At 37.5% G+C, this 21,107-nt stretch overlaps 1 protein-coding gene across 2 annotated transcripts; it reads right to left on the reverse strand.

The window, feature by feature from the left end:
• Window positions 1-5,711: 5,711 nt before the first annotated feature.
• LOC127632831 (protein Mdm4-like) lies at window positions 5,712-19,529 on the reverse strand. 2 transcript variants are annotated; one of them, XM_052111635.1, is made up of 11 exons: window positions 19,424-19,529; window positions 18,834-18,922; window positions 18,675-18,749; window positions 16,536-16,669; window positions 13,922-13,971; window positions 12,925-12,989; window positions 11,570-11,675; window positions 11,300-11,460; window positions 8,224-8,397; window positions 8,050-8,118; window positions 5,712-7,551 (listed from the first exon to the last, which is right to left on the reverse strand). In XM_052111635.1, exons 2-11 carry the CDS (start codon window positions 18,906-18,908, stop codon window positions 6,997-6,999), a joined length of 1,464 nt encoding a protein of 487 aa, XP_051967595.1. In that variant the 5' UTR covers window positions 18,909-18,922; window positions 19,424-19,529; the 3' UTR covers window positions 5,712-6,996. The 2 variants fall into 2 exon arrangements, with proteins under 2 accessions (XP_051967595.1, XP_051967594.1); XM_052111634.1 differs by having other exon boundaries at window positions 8,224-8,412.
• Window positions 19,530-21,107: the final 1,578 nt, after the last annotated feature.

Below are 21,107 nucleotides of genomic sequence, written 5' to 3' on the forward strand. Positions count from 1 at the left end.
TCAAAGAAAATTAATTCACTATTAACTGGAACACTGGTCAACTGACATAATGTGACATTTAGTCTATACTTGCTCAATCATTTGCCAAATACATTTAAAGTCAGTTTTTCACAATTCATTACATTTAATATAGAAAACTTTCCCTGTCTTAAGTCAGACAGGATCATTATTTTAAGAATGTGAAGTGTCAGAATACTAGAGAGAATTATTTATTTAAGCTTTTATTACTTTCATTATATTCTCAGTGGGTCAGAAGTTTACATACACTTTGTTAGTATTTGGTAGCATTGCCTTTAATTTGTTTAACTAGGGACAAATGTTTTGGGTATCTTTCCACAAGCTTCTCACAATAAGTTACTGGAATTTTGGCCCATTCCTCCAGACAGAACTGGTGTAACTGAGTCAGGTTTGTAGGCCTCCTTGCTCACATGTGCTTTTTCAGTTCTGCCCACACATTTTCTATTGGATTGAGGTCACGGCTTTGTGATGGCCACTCCAATTCCTTGACTTTGTTGTCCTTTAGCCATTTTGCCACAACTTGGAAGATATACTTGGGGTCATTATCCATTTGGAAGACCCATTTGCGACCGAGCTTTAACTTCCTGGCTGATGTCTTGAGATGTTGCTTCAATATATCCACATAATCTTTCTTCCTTATGATGCCATCTATTTTGTGAAGTGCACCAGCCCCTCCTGCAGCAAAGCACCCCCACAACATGATGATGCCACCCCTATGCTTCATGGATGGGATGGTGTTCTTCGGCTTGCAAGCCTCACTCTTTTTCCTCCAAACATAACAATGGTCATTATGGCCAAACAGTTCAAATTTTGTTTCATCAGACCAGAGGATATATCGCCACAAAGTAAGATCTTTGTCCTCATGTGCATTTGCAAACTGTAGTCTGGCTTTTTTTTATGGTGGTTTTGGAGCAGTGACCTTGCCGAGCAGCCTTTCAGGTTATGCCGATATAGGACTTCTTTTACTGTAGATATAGATACTTTTCTACATGTTTCCTCCAGCATCTTCACATGGTTCATTGCTGTTATTCTGTAATTTATTTGCACTTTTAACATCAAACTACATTCACCTCTAGGAGACAGAATGCATCTCCTTCCTGAGCAGTATGATAGCTGCGTGGTCCCATGGTGTTTATACTTGCGTACTATTGTTTGTACAGATGAACGTGGTACCTTCAGGCATTGCTCCCAAGGATGAACCAGACTTGTGGTGGTCCACATTTTCAATTACATTACAGATGCTCTAAGTTTACAATGAGCATGTTTACATACATACATTCTTACACGTATGCTTATGCTTAATAAGACGACAAAGGCATTCCTTTATCGGGGTAGGGTCATAAACAGTTCAAGTTTTAACCGATCGGCACACATAGATTTTTGCCCATTACCCCAATTTCGTGTGGGATGTAAATAATTGCCCTATCAAGGACACAACGGCATTATAATTGGCCATTCTGCATTAGCAATCCACAGTCAAGAATGCACTTACAAATCAGAATGTTTAGATGTCACACTTCTATTTCTATGCAGGGACGTGGGGAGTGCTGGAGTCTATCCCAGTCTTGAGCCGAAGGCAGGGAACCACCCTGGACAGGTGTTCAGTCCCTCACAGAGCTAACACACACAGACATACACATTCACTCACACTCTCACCTATGGGCAATTTAGAGTCTCTAATTCACTTGCATGTTTTTGGAATGTGGGGTAAACCAGAGCACCCAGATGAAACACAGGCAAACACAGGAAAAACATGCAAGCTCCACACAGAAAGGCCCTGGGTTAGCGGGGACTTGAACGGTAAAACTTCTTGCTGTGAGGTAATAGTGTTACCCACTGAGCCACCGGGATGTCACACACTGCAGGTTAAACAATCATGAAATGCAAGCACCATCAAAACACCCAGTACAACGTCAGTACTCCCAAGACCCTCTGCAAAAACAACGTAGTTTGGGAGAAAAATACAATGTTTTATCAAGTATAGAGTCTTTCAAGTATTTGTAACCCTTAAAAATGTCAGTCTTATGCCTTTGAATTATTACACACTGAAATCCTTAACACTTCAGCACATCAATTTTTTTAAGAAAATACAATTCTTCTTTACAAATGCATTCCCCCACACCAATTCAAGAACATACATAGTATTGTATTTCTATGCAGAGTAATGCTGCTAGATGGCAAAATCTGTGATATATACAAGAATGTGAACACTCTTTTAGCTACATAAGCTTGTTTTCAAGCATTGTTGTGAACTGAAATGTTTCATTGTTCAACACAAGTCATCATTTCAGCGTTGCTGCATGGACCACTATAGCAGAATTAGCTTTTAATGTCAGTTTTCATTCTTTTACAGTTATTCTGGAGAACAGTGTGACGAGGTGGGCATGGCCATCACGATGAATGCCCGGGAACACCCTCCTCCTCATCACAAAAAGATTGAAGATTATCTTGCTGAGCAATATTCTCAGTAATACATCTTCTAAACATGTTTATAGCACCTAAATGATAACCCACATGGTAACAATTTTAAATTCTGAAATAATTTACTGTCACTCATGTTGTTACAAACCTGTATGAATTTCTTCATTATGCTAAACAAAAAAGGCAACATTTTCATGAATATTGCAGTCTTTTGTATAAAACGTATTGTCTGTGCGGCTCATGCATCATCATCATCCAGGTCTACTTAAGGTATACAATATGTTGATATATCAGTGAGAAACCTGAAATTCAAGTCTTTTCATTCACAATCTTGACATTTATTTCATGTTCGTGAGCGCAATGAGAGAAGCTCATTCACAGTGGCTCACATGTTCACAGGAGAAAGCTGTGCTATTCGCAGCACTAAACACAAGTTTAAGCATGATGTACTAAGTTAACTTTTCCTTTAAGTACAAAGAAGCTGTATGTTTGTAATGTTTTGTCAAAGCATTCACATCTGCATACTTGTAAAGTTGATTCTGGCCTAAGTTTGCAATCAAGCAATAGAACACAAGAGCATGTCATATATTTATTTCATATCCACAAGATAATTTGACACCTCACACAAAGTATAGCTAAAGCTCAGGACTGATAACTGGACTGTTGCACAAACCATTTTTCAGCTAAGGACTTTTTTCCTCAATACAATCCAGGGCTCTTGAATCTCCATTATGAACAGTGACAAATACACCCTAATCTAAACCTTATTCAACCTTTGAGACCATACCAGCAGGAATTCAAGCACTTCAGACATCCTGTTGCTCTATTTGTCCTTTTCTTTAAAGTGTTCCTATTTTCAGAGCCAGGAAGCAGCTTTGTGGAACGATGAAGGAAATATTGATTGTGAAATCTATTTAGGCTGGCTATCAATTGTCCCGTAAAGGGAAGGCAGAGCATGTAAGATAATGGAATATGGAACGGGGGAGCAAGAGCCCAGAAATGGGAAGTGACACTGGTTAATGGAGTAGAACTGGGCTGCTTTAGCGGAAGAGGTATGACAGTGTATGCATGTCTGTGTGAAAGGTCTCCATGTCTACACCAACACCCTATATTCAGCTCAGTGTTTGCCCTTAAGGATATAAAAGGGATAGTTCATCCAAAATTAATATTCAAGCATCATTTACTTACACTCATGTCATTCCAAACCCACATGACCTTCTTCTGAGAAACACACAACAGAAGAGATGTTAGGCTATATGTCAGTCTGTCACCACTCACACTTGTTGCATCTTTTTCCATTCAATGTATGTGAATCCAAGGAAGTCAGACAGAATTTTCATTTTTGAATGTACTATCCCTTTAAAACTGTCCCAAGCTTCCTTTATTATTGCATGGGAGCACTTAACTTAGACAAAAAGCAAGACTCCAAAAACCTAGACTCCGGTTAGATAAAAAGGCAAAACAGCAAACACTGTATCTGTCTGTACAAAGACCAAAGGTAAAGCACTATATTAGCAATGGATCATTTATGCATGTCCTTTTCTTTTAAGTGTTCCTATTTTCAGAGTCAGGAAGTACCTTTGTGGAACGATGATAGAAATATTGATTGTGAAATCTATTTAGTCTGGCTATCAATTTTCCCGTAAAGGGAAGGAAGGCAGAGCATTGTTGTACCACAAGTCCTCTTACAACTCAACGGTTCGCATCATTGGGCAGCCCTGGATTCTGTCAATAACTTATATTATAAAGGAAGAAAATTTGGTTTGGAAGAAAGGCACAACACAGTATACACCAAACAATAAAAGGCTAGACAGCACTGAACAAAAGTACCACCAATTTCACTCAACACAAAATGCTAAGAATTTAATTCATTTGCAATGTTTTTATATTTCTGACCAATACCCAAGTGAAAGCAACAAGATGTCATTCCTCCTGTGAGGCTCATTTTGGTATTTGATTCATTGTACATGTAGAACTAAGCTGTGCCATTAGCAGACAATGCATCAAGCTATTTCAGGATTTCTAATAAGTATTTATCATTAGGGCATGAGTCTCATTAAATGAAATATAGCTATCCATCAGTAGCAGTTCCTTTTATTTTCTTTACATGTCCTTTCTTACACGAAAGCAATGGATGAATATTTGAGCTTGGCCGTGACAAAAATATGCACAATATGAGAGCGCTCTCCAGCCAATATCTCAGGACAAAATCTTCAAGTTTTTCATGAACTAACAGCTTAGAGATACTACTAGTCCACCTGGGTAGATGTGGTCAAATCCTTCCTCCATGAAATGGCAATACCAAATTCTCAATCACACATCTTCATTAGAGTAATATTTTGTAAACAACATTGTGGAAATCACCAAACTAAAAAGAAAAACCGAGCACTCTTAAACACATCTGTCATATGCATGCAAAAATACAACAGAGAATTAAAACTGCCAGAGTGAACACTGCCGGAGTCTGTGCATGCAAAGATGTGTAGAAAGAATGAATAACCCGTGGAAAGAAAGGGGAAAAATAAATAACAAAAGAATGACTTTTAGAAAAAAAACTCTTGCGAGAATTCTTTGGCCTCGAGATAAATCAAAAAGCATGGCAGAAAAGGAACCATCTAAAACTGAAGCTTGAGACACTGACTACATTGAGCTATGTAGAGTTTATGTGTGCATTGAACCGTTTACCAACTAGCTACTGTCAGTTTTACAGATGTAAAGTGATGGGAGGCCCATTAAGTTAAAGACCTGAGATGGTGAGAGATTAGAGGTGTGATAAGAGGAAGAACCCAATTATCCCTCAGCACAGTCTGACCCCTAGAGACACTTCTATTATTGATTTCCAATTACATCACTGCATCTACCATTGGAAAGGCCTGATTGAAACAAACAGAAAGTCATGAGGAGTTCATGCATTTACACATCCTTCACAGGCATTGACAATACAACATGTTTAAAGTCACAAAATATTTAGCATGTTTTTGTGTTTGGAAATACACAATATAGAGGATCCTTAATTAAGCCTAGTTACTAAAATGCTGCAAAATCCCACCCCCTAGAGTAACTCTTTAATAACTAAAATAAAGACCATCACTGACACCTTGTGGTAGAAATAGGAGAAAAACATAAAAAAAGGTCTAACATAAATGCTGTAAACAATGAGATTTACGTAGCATATGTTATGTTAGCACTGCAAAAATACTTGTCATTACTGGAAACAACTTGAGGTTGCAAGTCAAAAGAAATAAACAGCACATTTCTTTATTATTAGTTAGATCATTTATTAAGAGAAAAAAAATGCCCAGATTGTATCAGACCAGAAATAAGAACTGTATATATATATAAAAAGATTTGTTTTTATCTTCATTATATAATTGCATTGACTTATGATGAATTTCAGATAAGATACAACGAGGCATAATGGCAGTGAAATAGCAGGTTTTGTACAACACATTGTGCAAGACAATTAAATTAAAATGGACTACTAATTTCAGAATCGCATTCTCAATTGGTATATAACGCAGCGTTGACAAGAAATAAGCATCGTTTTAGCAAAACAAAACAAATATACAATGGATTTACTGTGTGTGGTATATTATAAAGCTTCATCATCCTCTGGTGGCGGAGGACATTATTAAACAGAATTTACAACTGAAACTGATCAATCCACTTTGGTTCTGGAAACATAAGGCAGGACTTAGAATAGCACAGGACAATACCCCTAATAAGCTCGCAAAATACTTTATAAAGCGGAGTTCCATTGTTCCGATACTGCCAAAAATACAGATGACCTTTTAAAACATTTAAGTACTGTATTTTAATGAAAAATATGGCAGAAATATAAAAAAAATTAAAGTTATAAATTAATAAATATTCACGAATATCTGTTTAAAGCACCTGTCTACAGTATCCGCCACCAGGTCAACTAGACATCACTCTGCAGCCGTGCCTACCTAGGGATTTAGTCTTTAAGTGCCTGAAATTTGGAGGTGGAAAAACTAAATTATATTCTTTTTATTCTACATTAAAAATAAAAACAAAAATTGGTCAAGAGCATAGAAAGGGCTTTTAGACACAAGCTATAACAGACTGTGTCTGGACTGTACAAAGTACTAAAGGCTAGGATTTGAATGGTGTTGATGCAGGCACATCTACTAAAATCATTCATTTCTTTTAGGCCCATTATGATTTTCTGAACTTCATACCTTTTCACTCGTCAAGACAGTGAGTATCGAGTCATGGTGGCTAACTCTCTCTTTCACCTGACAAAAAGGTGGAAACAGATTACTTTTTCTTTAACCAAGTTACATTAACAAACAACAGCAAACCATCCATTTGAGACCAGTTTCTAAGTCACCGATATAGGTTCAATTATATTCTGTTTCTGTACATAATGTATGCTTGCTTTGTACAACATAAATCATTACAGATCACTGTGCAATTTTTACATATTAGTCCAGCAATGGTCCTTCAGTATGTACAGGGAGATTGTGTGTTTGTGTGTGTGTGTGTGTGTGTGTGTGTAACACATAAGTGCCTTTAATTTGTTCCCCATTTTGGTCATGCTATGAATGTCTTGATGACCTTCTGTATAATCTGGCCACAGCCCGGGCAAGGTGCATTAAATTTGTGCAGCTTGCGGGCACAGGGGAAGCAGGTGATCAAGTGAGCCGTGCGGCCATGGATGATATTGCCGTTTCGGGGCCGCAGTCGGCACAGCTTGCAGGGTTCAAGCATGGCCTCCAGTTGACATTCTGTATCCATGTCAAACATGTCCTGGCTGTCACCCTCTGAGCTCTCTTGAGAGTGGAGATGAAGCTGGGAAGGACCTTTCCCTTTGGATTTGAAAGAGGACGAAGGGGGGATGTTTCGAGAGGCATGGTGTGACGGGAGGACGACTGGGTCAGACACTGTCCTGAGGCAATCAGGCATGTCGATTCCATCATCATCCTCCTTATCTTCATATCTCTGAGGATGGGAACTGCAAGCAGGGATGTCTGGTACAGAGAGTCTGGTACAGTCCTTGTACCAATCTTTTCGAAGTGCCCAGCAACGCATGCAGTACCGTTGGAGTGGGGTGTTGAACTTACGGCACTCAGAACATTGCCATGCATCCTGCCAGAAGAGTAGGGTATTCATTTGAAGATGCAACATTCATGCAAACAAAATGGATGCAAAAATCACAGGTTTTGTAAGAATCTACTATATGAATATACAGTGCATTTTTACAGTAAATTCAGGAAAAAAAATTTTTTATTTAGACTCTTTAATTTTGTAAAGTGTAAAGAGGCTATGCCAATTAATCAGATGGTTTTTGGCCCTTTAAACGATGACTGTACCCTCTTAGCCATTCAACAGAAATGGTAGGTCCACCATTATGTCATTATCAAAATCTACTTCAAGGTTGGTCTATGAATAATATACTTTTTTTAATTTTCAAATATTTCTTGTAAAAAAAATGTAAGTACTCTCTTAAATAGTGTATGTCTTGTTTGCTATAATTAAGTCTTATTTTGTATATGCTCTCTAGATTTCTGTATCAACACTGGCCATTTCAAAATCCACAATGGTTGATCACTAGTACAGAGCAGCAACAGAGTGCTACTTTTCTACCTGTGTGGAGATCTCAGTATCGGTGTCATCACTCAAACACTGAGAGTCCTCATCCTGTTCTTCTTGCATCTAAAAGTTTGCAAGAGCAAAAATTAATTGTTATTTAACAAGCAGATATTTTCAATAATTTTATAATCTTCAAATAATACAGACAAGAAAACAAAACAATATTACCTTTCTGTCTTCTTTCCTGTCTTGCCCAGTCTCCTCTTCTTCATGTGAAGACTCTGCATCACTACCCTGCTCCAATATGGCCTCCTTCATTTCTACACTCACCTGCTCACTCTCTGCCTCATTCAGGAACCACAGATCATCTGTGGTGTCAGACACTATGGCCGTGTCCTCGTCCTGTCCAGGAGAGAGCTGTTCCCTCAGTCTAGTTGTGTTACTGTATCACTGCACATTTGACTAATGTTTTTTGCCATTTAAATTTTTTTTTAAGATGGATGAGGTTTTTGAGGCTATATCAGTCCCTCTAGGATTTTGTTACCTTGTGATCACAAGATTTAATGTGAAAACTACTCTATGCATTATTTGGGGTAGCTTGCAATTTTTTATATTTTCTGCAACTTTTCAGCATAACTGTAAATCTGAGGTAATCTGATAATTTGACAGTGGCAAAATAATAGATTACTTTACCTTCCCAAAGTTGACTAGCATTGTCTGAGACAGAAGAGTTTTATTTAAATATAATAAACGGTCTTCCATTGAACCTGTTTTACCCATATCATTGGATTAACCATTTAAATGTATGGCATTTTGTGTGTATTTATTTTTTGCATTCAGTTATTATGCACTAAAATATATGCAATTGCACTTTAGCATTATTAACACAAATTCCTTAAAGGGATAGTTCACCCAAAAATTCAAATTCATGATTTACTAATCCTCCTGTCAACCCAGATATGTATGATTTTCTTTCTTCTGCATAAAACAAATTAAGCTTTTGAGTAAATTTCAATATTTAGCCTGTGTTCTACATCTAGACATGCATGAAACTAAAAACACAAATGAGGATTCAAGGCCTGTCATGATTATTACATTGCCTGATTACAATCATTTTTTCTAACCGTGATTGTTTGAGGAAACTGCTATAATTTTGGCCCAAGCACCGATGGTGCGAGGACCCTATTGTTCTTCTAGTAATTTATTATAATTTTTTCCCCAAATTAATCACATTTTTGAGGGCCTAAACATGCTCAAAAACTCATTCAACTTCTGACACATCTGATATGTGTTTCAGAATTAAGTGTAGCAAAATGGCATCGATAGCGCCACCTGCAAACATTCAACAATGTGCACTTTATGCTACATTTCACCTACACGTACGAAAATCGGTACACATGTGTAACATGCCAATACCTACAAAAAGTCTCTTGGACTCATGCCCTAAACTCAACAGAAAGTCAGCCATTTTGATTTTTCTCTTGAATTTTTGCAATTTCCAGGCCTTGTACTTTAACAAACTCCTCCAATAGATTTAATCAGATCTACTTCATATTTAGTTATTCTAATCTAAATGGCATAGGCGATGCTATATTGCGAAGCTTTTTAGTTTTCACTGTCTGACAAAATTTTATGTTTCACCATGAAACAGGAAGTTGTTATAACTCATACATACAATGCCCAATCTGCCCCAAACTTCACGTTTGATAATAGTCCCGGCCTGAATACATCTACGTGCCAATATCCAGTTATAGTCATAGCGCCACCTACTGGCAACAGACATTTCTAGGTCTTGTACTTTAACAAATTCCTCCCAGAGATTTAATCAGCATTATATTTAGTCAGTCTTAATCTAAAGGCCTTGGTGATGTTAAATTGGGAAGCTTTTAAGGTTTCTTTGAATGGCGTGTCCGTGGCGGCCTGACGAAGTTCGATATGAAACGGGTCACATTTTTAAGGCCTAAACATGCTCGAAAACTCATGAAACTTTGTACACACACATCTCAAAAGTGGGGAAAATGTACATCTGATACTGGTTTTAGAATTGTGGCAAAATGGCTCGATAGCACCACCAACAAAATTTCAACGAAGCAGCCCTCACGCCACATTTCATCTACACAAAATAAAATCGATAGGCATATGTAACATGTCAACACATACAATAAAGTCTCTTAGAATCATATAAACCCAACATAAAGTCAGCCATTGTGATTTTTCTCTTCAATTTTTGCCATTTCCAGGCCTCTTACTTTAACAAACTCCTCCAAGAGATAAATCAGATCAATTTTACATTCGATCAGTCTAACATAAAAGCCTTAGCGATGCTAAATTGCAAAGCTTTTAAGGTTTCTTTGAACGGCGTGTCCATGGTGTCCTGACAAAATTGTATGTTTTGCCATGAAACAGAAAGTTGTTATAACTCAAACACAAAATGTCCAATCTGCTCCAAACTTTACATGTTTAATAATAGTCCTGACCTGAACACTTCTATAAACCAATATTCAGTTATAGACATAGCGCCACCTACTGGCAATAGGAAATGACATGTTTTACACTGTGATACACTCTTAACAACATTTAAGTGCTAAAACATGCTAAAAGAAATTTAAGTGACATTCCTCTGGCACAGCAGCCCCAACGTACACCAGGGTGCGATGGCCTGTTCATCGCTGCTTGCAGCTTTAATTAAGCACTTCTTCTTTAGGTATCTGTGATTATTGAACAATCCAAATCAGCTCCTGAAAAGTGTGTGAAAGTTAAATGCTAGCATTAATGTATGTGCCCCATCTGCAATCCCACAATAGTTTAGACAAACATTTTAATAGTGAATGCAAAGTGCTCCGGTTTCACTTTAACATCGTTGTTGTGAAATGGCAAATGTTCTTGGCAAATTGCGGGTTCGCACATGCAGGGTTAATGACGTGCATTGACACAGATGAGGAGATTAGCCACTTTCTCTGTTACTAATGATAGAATGGCAGCTGTGCAGAGGTATACAGTGCTGTGAAAGTGTTTGCCCCTAAAATATTTTCTTCTAAAAAACCTTTGCTTGTGTTCTGCAGAAGAAAGAAAATCATACACATCTCTGATGTGTATGAGGGTGAGAGAATTTTCATTTTTGGGTGAACTCAAGTATACTATCAGTTTTCATTGCAAAACAACACAGAAACTGCAAATAGCATTGTAATTTCTGCAAAAAGCAGCAAGTTCATAAATTATGGGCCGCAATAATCAAGAAAAAGTGCCGAACGATTCCTGTTGGGACTGCTATATGACTCATGTTCTGGGCAGCTTGCTATCTTACTTGATTGGTGTGGATATCTGTCGAGCCATTGCTACGGCGAGTGTAATTACTTTGCAGGTTACCCAGAAACCACCAGGGCAACCCAGACAGGTCCCACTCTTCCAGAGTCACATCCAACTTTGGCCGCTTACAAGCAGACCTGGGTAAGCCATCTGAAGAATCTACAAAGATAGATGATTGTACATCTTTAAATCTATTATTTTAAGTCATGATATTCCTTACATTCCCCACAAAGGGTGTGAATATTATTGTTTCATGGTTCATGCTGACCCTCATCAGGATGGCGTGGCCTGCGATGTGAGGAGCTCTGCGTTGCACTCGTGCTGGCATTCCTAGCGCTGAGAGCCTGTCCAGAGATATTCATCCCACTAGACACCTACACGGTAAGGAAAAAGCTGGATCAGAATGCAGTAATGAAAGGTCACTCGGCAGGACAGCAGTTCCTTCAGAGCAGGTGCCCTGGGGTGTGGCAAACAAAAGGCCACGCACTCATAGATGGGAGGGTAATGGAAACTTTCTAAAAGGGTAGCTTGAAACATTACACAAATTATTTATATATTAGAAATTGCTAGAGCTGTAATGCTTTCAAAAGTGATGTTGCTATTGTCAAGTAAGATGTGGCTTGTTCATTAGGGCACACATACAAAAAGACTCCTTGTATTTATCTAGCAACATCTCAAAAGCACTGTTAATGTGCATTAGAGTAAAGAAAGCCAATCCAATGCAAATATAAACTCAAAGATCTGTTCAAAGAACACTGACACCCCTTGAGAAAGGTCTAACAATTTTCAATCACAAATGATGCTAGTAAGCTCCTCGTCCCGGACTACATCTCTCAACCCCACCTGACTTTGATCTGCTACCTCACAACAATAATTTCCATGTTAAAGGTGTTAAATATGGATAAGTGTACAACAGAGGGTAAAGGGGTGAACAGGGCAAGTGAACTGAGAAGGAATCTGCCGTCCTTCCGAAAGAGGCAACGATGCAGAGAAGGAAACTCTGAGTGACAAACAGAGACAGGTACTCTGTCCCCCAGCAGCCAGGCCTATGCTGGTGGCTTCTGCACAAAGACCACCAGGCCAAGCCGGCAGTGGGGAAGTACAGAGACGGTGCCACTCTGTACAGATACGGCTGATGGAGACAGCTGCTCCCCTCCCCCTCGTGGCAAACAGACATCTCGACTAAAATATTGATTACTCTGAAATGCTACATAAAAAAATCCATTGTACCAAAAGCTTGAGCAAATACAGCAGAAATAAATTATCTGCAATTGTGAAAGATTGGAAGGACGATCAAGGAAATCAAGTAGATGGTTCACAGGTGGTTCAGAGCATAAGTGAAAAAGGGAAAAAAGCTGACACAAGGGTAAATGTTGCTGTGAGTGAGGTTGGTCAGAATAAAGCAGCATCTTTATGTAATGAAATAAAAAAATAGGCCACAGGAAATTAAATATTCTCACAGTGGCACTGTGAGAATAAATGCCCTGTACAACACTTAATTAACACAAATTAATAAACAAATCAGATCTTAGCTATCATCTGATATGATTCCTCCAATTCAATTGTTTGCCATGAAGAGGAGTGACGGACACTGTTTCTCCTGTGCACCATGCTGTATTTTACCTGACCAGGATCTTCACTTGGAGACTCATTAGAATCCTTGCCGACTGAAAGATTCTTTGCTGCATCTGCATTTCAAATGAGACATAGTAACAAAAGAAAAGAAAACCCTATCCCTTGGCACACATTAGTCACACTTGGGCCAAATTGAATCTATGGTTGAAAATTCTAAATTTTAAAAGTGTGCACTTTGTCTATTTTCTTTGAATCATTTAACCTTTTTTTTTTTTTAAAGTTTCTTAGGTTCCTGCATGAGTATTTTCCAGTACACTGAGTTGATAACACAAACACAAATTTAGGGAAAAAACATGGCTCTGTTCCAAAACTTAGTGAGCTGCCTCGCTGGCTCCTGCCTACAAAGGCAGGTCTTCTATGGCAGCATCCTTACTGAAATGATGCCTCTTAAGAGAGCGATTTGCAAAAGCGCACGGGACACTCGATTCGCAACCAATTTCAATACAGGTGACTTAAGAGAAACATTGCGATCCTCTTATGAGCATAAATACGCACAGTACACACACATTTTGGGCAAAACAGTTAGTTTTGTATCATATTAAACTGTTATTTATCGATACTTTACAGTATTGAATGGATTATAAATATATTTATAATCTAAATTTCTCTTGCTTCATCTGCCATCTTGGATTTATTTTTCCCCAGAGCTCATTACGATGCATTCTGGAATCGACACATACAATGCTACCTTATTAGGAGGCAGCATAATTAGGATACCTAGCTTTTCGTGTTGGGAACGCCGGCTATGATGCCTTAAAATGCTGCCTCCAGAGGACGCTCACTAGGTTTTGGAATGGACCCCATATCTACTATAGCACACACATCACATTCAAACCCACTTTAAATTTGCAAAGAGCTAATCAAAATGAGAGAGAAAAATAAAAGTGTAAAATGACAGTGACAAGTCTGAGACCTTTTATTTCCAACGATCATTCAAAATGCATCTCTTAAGAATCACACCCAACAACAAGATGGATAGACTTACCAGGACTATTCAATATAAACAAATTCCTCTTCAACATCTCATACACAGGGCTATGAAACAAGGCAAAAGAAAAAAATGTAAACATCTGAAACAGTATGTTTCTAAGCATGGTAACAAGAAAAGCTTCCTGTTGAGCGATGGAGTGTGACAAAGTACTTTTATTATTGAATTATTGCATGTGTGAGATGTGTTTGCATTTCCTGTGTGTTTTGATTGAGTTTGAGAAAAATAGAAACTGTTGTAGCCTATTTTGTGCAAGTGAGACGAAGAGCGTTATTGCAAAAAACTACTTAATGAACGTCATCATCTACAGTGGTGGACAAAAATATTGGCACCCTTGGTAAATATTATTTATTTTTATGAAAGATCATAAGGATAAACAATCTAGCCTTTAATTGAAGTAAAACATTTGAAAAAAGGGAAATATCTAATTATTAAATACATATTTTTCTCCAAAATGCATTGTCCATAATTATCGGCACCATTTTATTCAATACTTTTTGCAACATCCCTTTGTCAAGATAACAGTTCTGAGTCTTCTCTTATAATGCCTAATGTGGTTGGAGTACAACTGGCAAGGGATACGAGACCATTCCTCCATACAGAATCTCTACAGATCCATCAAATTCAGAGGTCCATGTTGGTGGACTCTCCTCTTCAGTTCACCTCACAAATTTTCAATGGGGTTCAGGTCAGGGGACTGGGATGGCCATGGCAGAACCTTGATTTTGTGGTTAGCGAACCATTTTTGTGTTGATTTTGATGTTTGTTTGTTTTGGATCATTGTCCTGCTGGAAGATCCAACCAGAGCCCATTTTAAGCTTTCTGGCAGAGGCAGCCAGGTTTAGATTTTTTCATCTGTTGCTTTGATAGAGTCCGTTACGCCATGTGCCCGAACAAGATGTCCAGGATCTCTGGCAGAAAAAAGCCCCACAACATTAAAGATCCAGCATCACATTAAACCATGGGCATTAGGAACTACTTCATCTCTATGTGCACCAAAGCCATATCTGGTGTTTGCTACCAAAAAGCTCTTTTTTTGTTTCATCCGACCATAGAACCCAGGCGCAGTCTGGAAAACTGAAGATGCTTGAGTTTGTTATTGGATTAGAGCAGAGGCTTTTTTCTTGAAACCCTACAAACAACTTGTGGTGATGTAGTTGATGTCTGATATTTTTGTTTTTTTAGAATTTCTGACCCCAAGACCCAACTAGTTTCTGCAATTATCCAGCTGTGATCCTTGGAGATTGTTTGGCCACTTGAACCATCCTCCTCACTGTGCGTGGAGTCAATATAGACACATGTGCTCTTTTAGGACGATTCGTAACATCTCCAGTTGATTGGAACTTCTTAATTATTACCCTGATGGTGGAAATGGGCATTTTCAATGCTTTGGCTATTTTCTTATAGCCAATTACATTTTGTGAAGCTCAATAACCTTTTGCCACACATCAGAAATATATTCTTTAGTCTAACCCACTGTGACTGATGATTAAGGGAATTTGGCCTTTGAGTTACCTCATATTTATACCCCTGTGAAACAGGAAGTCATGGCTGAACAATTTCACATTCCTAGTCACCCAGGTGCACTAAAATTTTTTAAATATGAATGGGAATATACTTCAGATATATTTTACTCATAATAATTTCAAGGGGTGATAATAATTGTGGCCAATGTGTTTTGGAGAATTTTTTTTTTTTAATAATGAGATATTTCCCCACTTTCAATTGTTTTACTTCAATTAAAGGTTAGATTTTTGTGCATTTTTTTTAATGAAAGATCAAAAGAGATTTTTCACAGCCTTCTTTGCTAATATTTACAAAGGGAGCCAATATATATATATATATATATATATATATATATATATATATATATATATTTTTTTTTTTTTACCTTTCTTTGAACTGAATGCATTAACTATTTAAAAAAATAATGCAAGCCCCAGAGACCCAATTTGTTTAGAGCAATTAAGCAGTAATTGTTTTGTAAAATAGTAAAAACCTAAACATAACAGTAGCTTACAATCTGAACTGTATTAAAATATTGATGGGGGAAAAATGCATAATGTCACAGCTTTCTAATGTCCCACAATAGTCACCTCAAAGCAAAATATGCTTAAAAATCAAGATTCTTCCAAAGACTGCTACTGTAAACTGAAGTTCCACACAATTCATCCGAAAACAAACTCAGCTTAATTTTTTTTTATTATAATTTCATTATCTATGCCTGGGTCTCTGAGGGTTACATGTTTTAATAATTTGATAACCTCCTGTATGTGTGTCAATCCAAGTAATTTAGATGTGTGTGTGTATGTATAAACAGTTTCATTCTGAACTATGCGATTGTAAAAAGTGATAAATCATAGAACCTCAATTAAAACATTTATAAAATATTTCCCATGACTGAACCACACTATCAATGGAACAGTCATCACAATTAAATGTCAATGGATTGACAGCCCTAATTATAATAATAATACTTATAACAGTCATCGGTCATTCTGCTCTTTAGATATCAGCATTAGCCATAACGATGGACCACTAGAAAGAATGAGGGAACATCTCTCTATATTGACTGCCTATTTAACATCCTTTTTGATGCCTATGAGCTCACCTGGGGTTCTTCACAGAAAAACTTCCCACTTCAAGCAGCTCTCCGAGTGGGTCATCTTGACAGTGGACGATGTGCTGCATCTGTTTGTCATACAGCTGCTTCATCATGATATACTGACCTAGGTAGTGCATGACCTAAAATATAAAATACAGCCAACATTAAATGTACCTTATCAAGCTGTTCAGCTCCTTATCTACTGTACTGTAGATTTGCAAATTCTTGCACACACTCCCTCACCTCCAGTGTTGCCATGTCTGCTAATTATAAGTGACTTTGGGCATGTTTTTTCATGAAGTTGATTATTAATATAGGATATCGAGGATGTTTTTTTGGGCTTGTTGCCAGCGTACGGTCACATTTTTGGGCTTGTTGATTCTTGGGCTTCCAGAGCAAAAATATTATATACATTTTAGGCACTGACCGAATTGCCTCTAAACAATCGAGTATCAAAAAATGTCTTGTCGTTTGGTACCAAATTTCGATACCTAAAGGGTTAATTTCATCAACGTCAGTGATAAGCATGTAGCATGATAGATGTGCCCAAATCTAAAAGTGTGTTTAGGCATCAAGGAAAAACACTAGTTTACACCGGTTACACCAAGAGATGCGGCTGTAGTGTGTATGCGTCCCAATCCCCATAGATGGAAAAGATGTGGAAAATATCAAAAGTGTGGCTACATTTCACCAGGCTCGATGCCAACAGCACGCGATGCAATATTTGTGACAAGATAATTGCTGCCAAGAGCGGCAACACGACAAATCTGATGAAGCACGGAACAAACTTAAGAGCAGAAAGTTGTTCCGTCTTCGACTGCAAGTCATCCTCTCAGCGTCCTGCCACAGAGCTTCCTTCAAAACTACTGATGAATGCAGCGGCGCTATGACTGGGACACCGACAGGTAGGTTAACGTTTAAGCAAACTGACCAACAAACAATATCAGCTAACTTGTAGTGGTAGATGCTTGTGTACTTGTTAAATTAACGTTTCTGAGCGCGGTGACATAGTCCTATAAACTGGGACCTACGTAACATTAGATATTGTTTGGATGTATGGCTACAGCTAGCTAAATCAATGCTAAAAATGCTTTGAGGTTGCCAGTATCTGATCAAGTTTAACGTACATTAAACTTGTTATTTTGTTAAACCGTACTTATCCTTAGGATTGCTGAATTAAGTTTAGATTTAGTTTTTTCCCTTCACATTAATGTTATAGCCTCTGCCCCTGCCGACCCTGGCATGAGGAGGCCAGAAGGTTCAGGAGATGAGTCTTTGAGTCTGTAAAAAACAAAAGTCAACAAACTGAAAAATAAAACCAAAGTTTTTTTGAGGTAATGTGTAATGTTTGTAATCTTGTTAAAACGGATTTCATAAAATTGTTATCGGAAAAAGTATTGTTTAGGAACCGGTATAGAAGTCAAGGTATCGATATCTAAAAAAAAATTAACGATACCCAGCCCTACTCTGTGAGTAAAAAAACAAGGTTAAACATAATATAATCTGCCCGCATAATGTGGTGTTTTGTCCAAATGGGCTAACTAATGTTGATCAATGCTGATCGGTGATTAACAGGTTAGAACACCCAAAAATCACTCATCATTTACTCATCCTCATGCCATCCCAGATGTATGACTTTCTTTATTCTACAGAACACATCTGAAGAAAAAGAGAGAAACATGTCCTTAGGACATTAATTTAACCACTGGATTCATATGAATGACATTTATGCAGACTGTTTTTTTGGAATTTCAAAAGGTCTGATCACCATCCACTTTTCATTTCTAGAACCTACAGAGATATTTTTCTTAATGTGTTCTGCTGATGAATGAAAGTCACATACATCTGAGATATCGTGAGAGCGAGTAAATTATGACAGAATTTCTATTTTTGGGTAAACAATTCCTTTAAGACCTGAAAACCCTACATAAGCCTTCCCTTGCAGCAAGCTAAATTGACAAATAATGGGGTCACTTATTAAACTGCTTATTTTGGGCTTCAACTTAAGCATTGCAAGCTTAAGTTGATCGTAGAGACCATTTGCACCAATGGTTTCTACGATCTACTAAGGCGTATTGTGCTTTTGGGAAACACAGCCCAGGTTGCTTGCTTGCTTCTCTCTAAAGATTTGGCAACACTGCTTACCTCCTTCAAGGTAAACACCTCCTCCTGAGCACCTGCTACTCTCAGGATCTGCAGGAGAGGAGCACTGGGATGGACCTACAAATAGGCCATATGTTATAATAAATACTAACATGGATGAGTTAAATGACTGAATGAAGAGTTAAGATGCATATTGCTCACCTGACTCCCCTCCCCTGGCAGAGCCCTGCATGTAGAACTTGACCCCGTTAACTGAGATGATGACAGTGAGGTCATGCTTGACTCAAGAACTGTAAAGGAGAGACGTTTACATTTACAACAACATGGTCAATAAAATCCAAATTAGCTGCCTACCTAGACGTAGCTTTCTGAACTTTTGAATCGAGGTACGTAACTGAATAAAGACACCACCAAGGACACGAATATACAATGCACCCTTGCCCAGCGTCATCTAACCAAGTTAAAATGAAATAATGTATGCATTTACATGAGTGTTTTTGAAGCATCAAATTGTTGCCATTAGCTAACGCCACAATATTAAATATTTGTATGCCGTTTCACGCGAACAAATCAACTCGGACACTAAAACAACTTTATTTGCCATTATCCTGACACTAACAAGTGAATAGTATGGTCATTTGGGATGGCTGCTTTGAATAGTTTAGTTATTCGTGTCTGAAGAGAGCATGCTAGGCTAAAATAGGCTAGCATTTTGTGCGCGACAACCACAAGCTGTTAAATTTGAAATGAGACCTAGCATGACCGAAATGGTCTCGTGTACTCACACTCACCGTGTATCTGTTTACGATTACATGCTTCCCGTATTTTTTTTTTTTTTTTAAGAATTGTTATTTTGACAAAGGAGGGGAGAGAGGTGTTTTTTTTTTTTTTTAGTAACAGTTGAAGTCAGTTGAAGTTGACGTAAAACATGTCGTCATCAGGGTTGCCAAATCTCACTGGCTGTGTATAGAAGGGAACACTCGTTTTGGAATATTTTCGCGAGAGTCACTGTTGTCGTTTCAAAATTGGTTTGTCGTATGTAACTCTCGCGAGACTACACAGAAGGTTCCCTCTGGTTTCCTTGACACGTCAGTTAAAAGTTAAAACTTTAGTAAAAAAAAGTTTTAATATTAAAGTAGTTAATTTTCAGGATTTAAAAATATATATTTAAAAATGAAGAGAAGCATTATATTGAGTAAATATTGCCCCCGAAGAAACAAAAAGCTATTCGAATTTTACAAGTATGTACACTTTTTTTAAAATATATATTCTTACAATATTATTTATACCTCCCCTAGCGTTTGAAATGTTGTATTGTATTTGTATTGTTTGTTTTTATATTTTCTTCAATAAAAAAAACGAAAGAAGTTTAACTCAACGACATGGTTTCGCCTAAAAATAAGATATGTACCCATAGTTATGGCTTTGAACATTTAAAATCATATTAACGTGAAACTTTCTTATAACGATGATTTATTGCACGCATGCGCACTATACGCATATGCGTGGCGGGCTACTGTCAGCATAGGCTTCATTAGATCTTTGTTTTAATTTAATATATATCTTAAAACTACTGTCTTTAAATACATGGATTTAAAGATAGATCTCTATTTAGATCATTCTAAATTGCGTTATTTGCCCGTTAGATGCTGTTTTTCTGTCATTACCTCAGGAAAACACAGCTCCCTCTTTCAATGGGCGCTATCATGACTGAAAGGGGGAGCACTGTCTGCTTGTGTATTTTTTCTGTGCGTCAAGATGAGCACAAGAAAACATTGTTTTGGTGCCATACAACAATTTGCTCAGATAATGCTTTTTTCCACTTTGAAGCACATGAGATGCATTCATATAATATAAATAAAGAGATCACTAGTTTAAAAAAAACGTAAGAATCAATATTTTTATTTGAGGATCGATATTCTTGATACCACATCTGTATCGGAAGTATCCGGCCATCCCTAATTCATAAGCACTGCTTTATGGAAGACAATTCCAATTTAAAGAACAATTTAGCTTCTTTCATGGAGAGAATTGACAAATAAAGAAAAGAGAATAAACTGATCAGTATTTTACACAAACATTGAACTATTGATGGTGTATGGTTACCCAAAACTAATTTGATTGATATTGAGATCCTTATACATTGAAACAGCTGTGATATTTTGAGAGAAAGGTTATTTCTTTTATTTCATTCTGATATTGAAAATACCAGTCTGTTTATTTTCTGGGTAAAAGAAAAGCCCACTTGACTCAAGGGAAGTTTACATTGTTAATCTGTATTGGATATTGTTTGTATGATATTGTAATTAGCTTTTATTTTTTATTATTTTCACTCTCTATCCACCAAATAACATTCCAAGTTCAAATCCAGCTCAGTGCTTGTCTGTTATTTCTCATCACAACCATCCTCCACGGTCCCTAAATCTTCTGATAAATCCATTTGGTTCCGACAGCAAAGAATTTATTGCCAATACC

The sequence above is a fragment of the Xyrauchen texanus genome, chromosome 39 (assembly GCF_025860055.1).
Source record: "Xyrauchen texanus isolate HMW12.3.18 chromosome 39, RBS_HiC_50CHRs, whole genome shotgun sequence".
NCBI lineage: Eukaryota > Metazoa > Chordata > Actinopteri > Cypriniformes > Catostomidae > Xyrauchen > Xyrauchen texanus.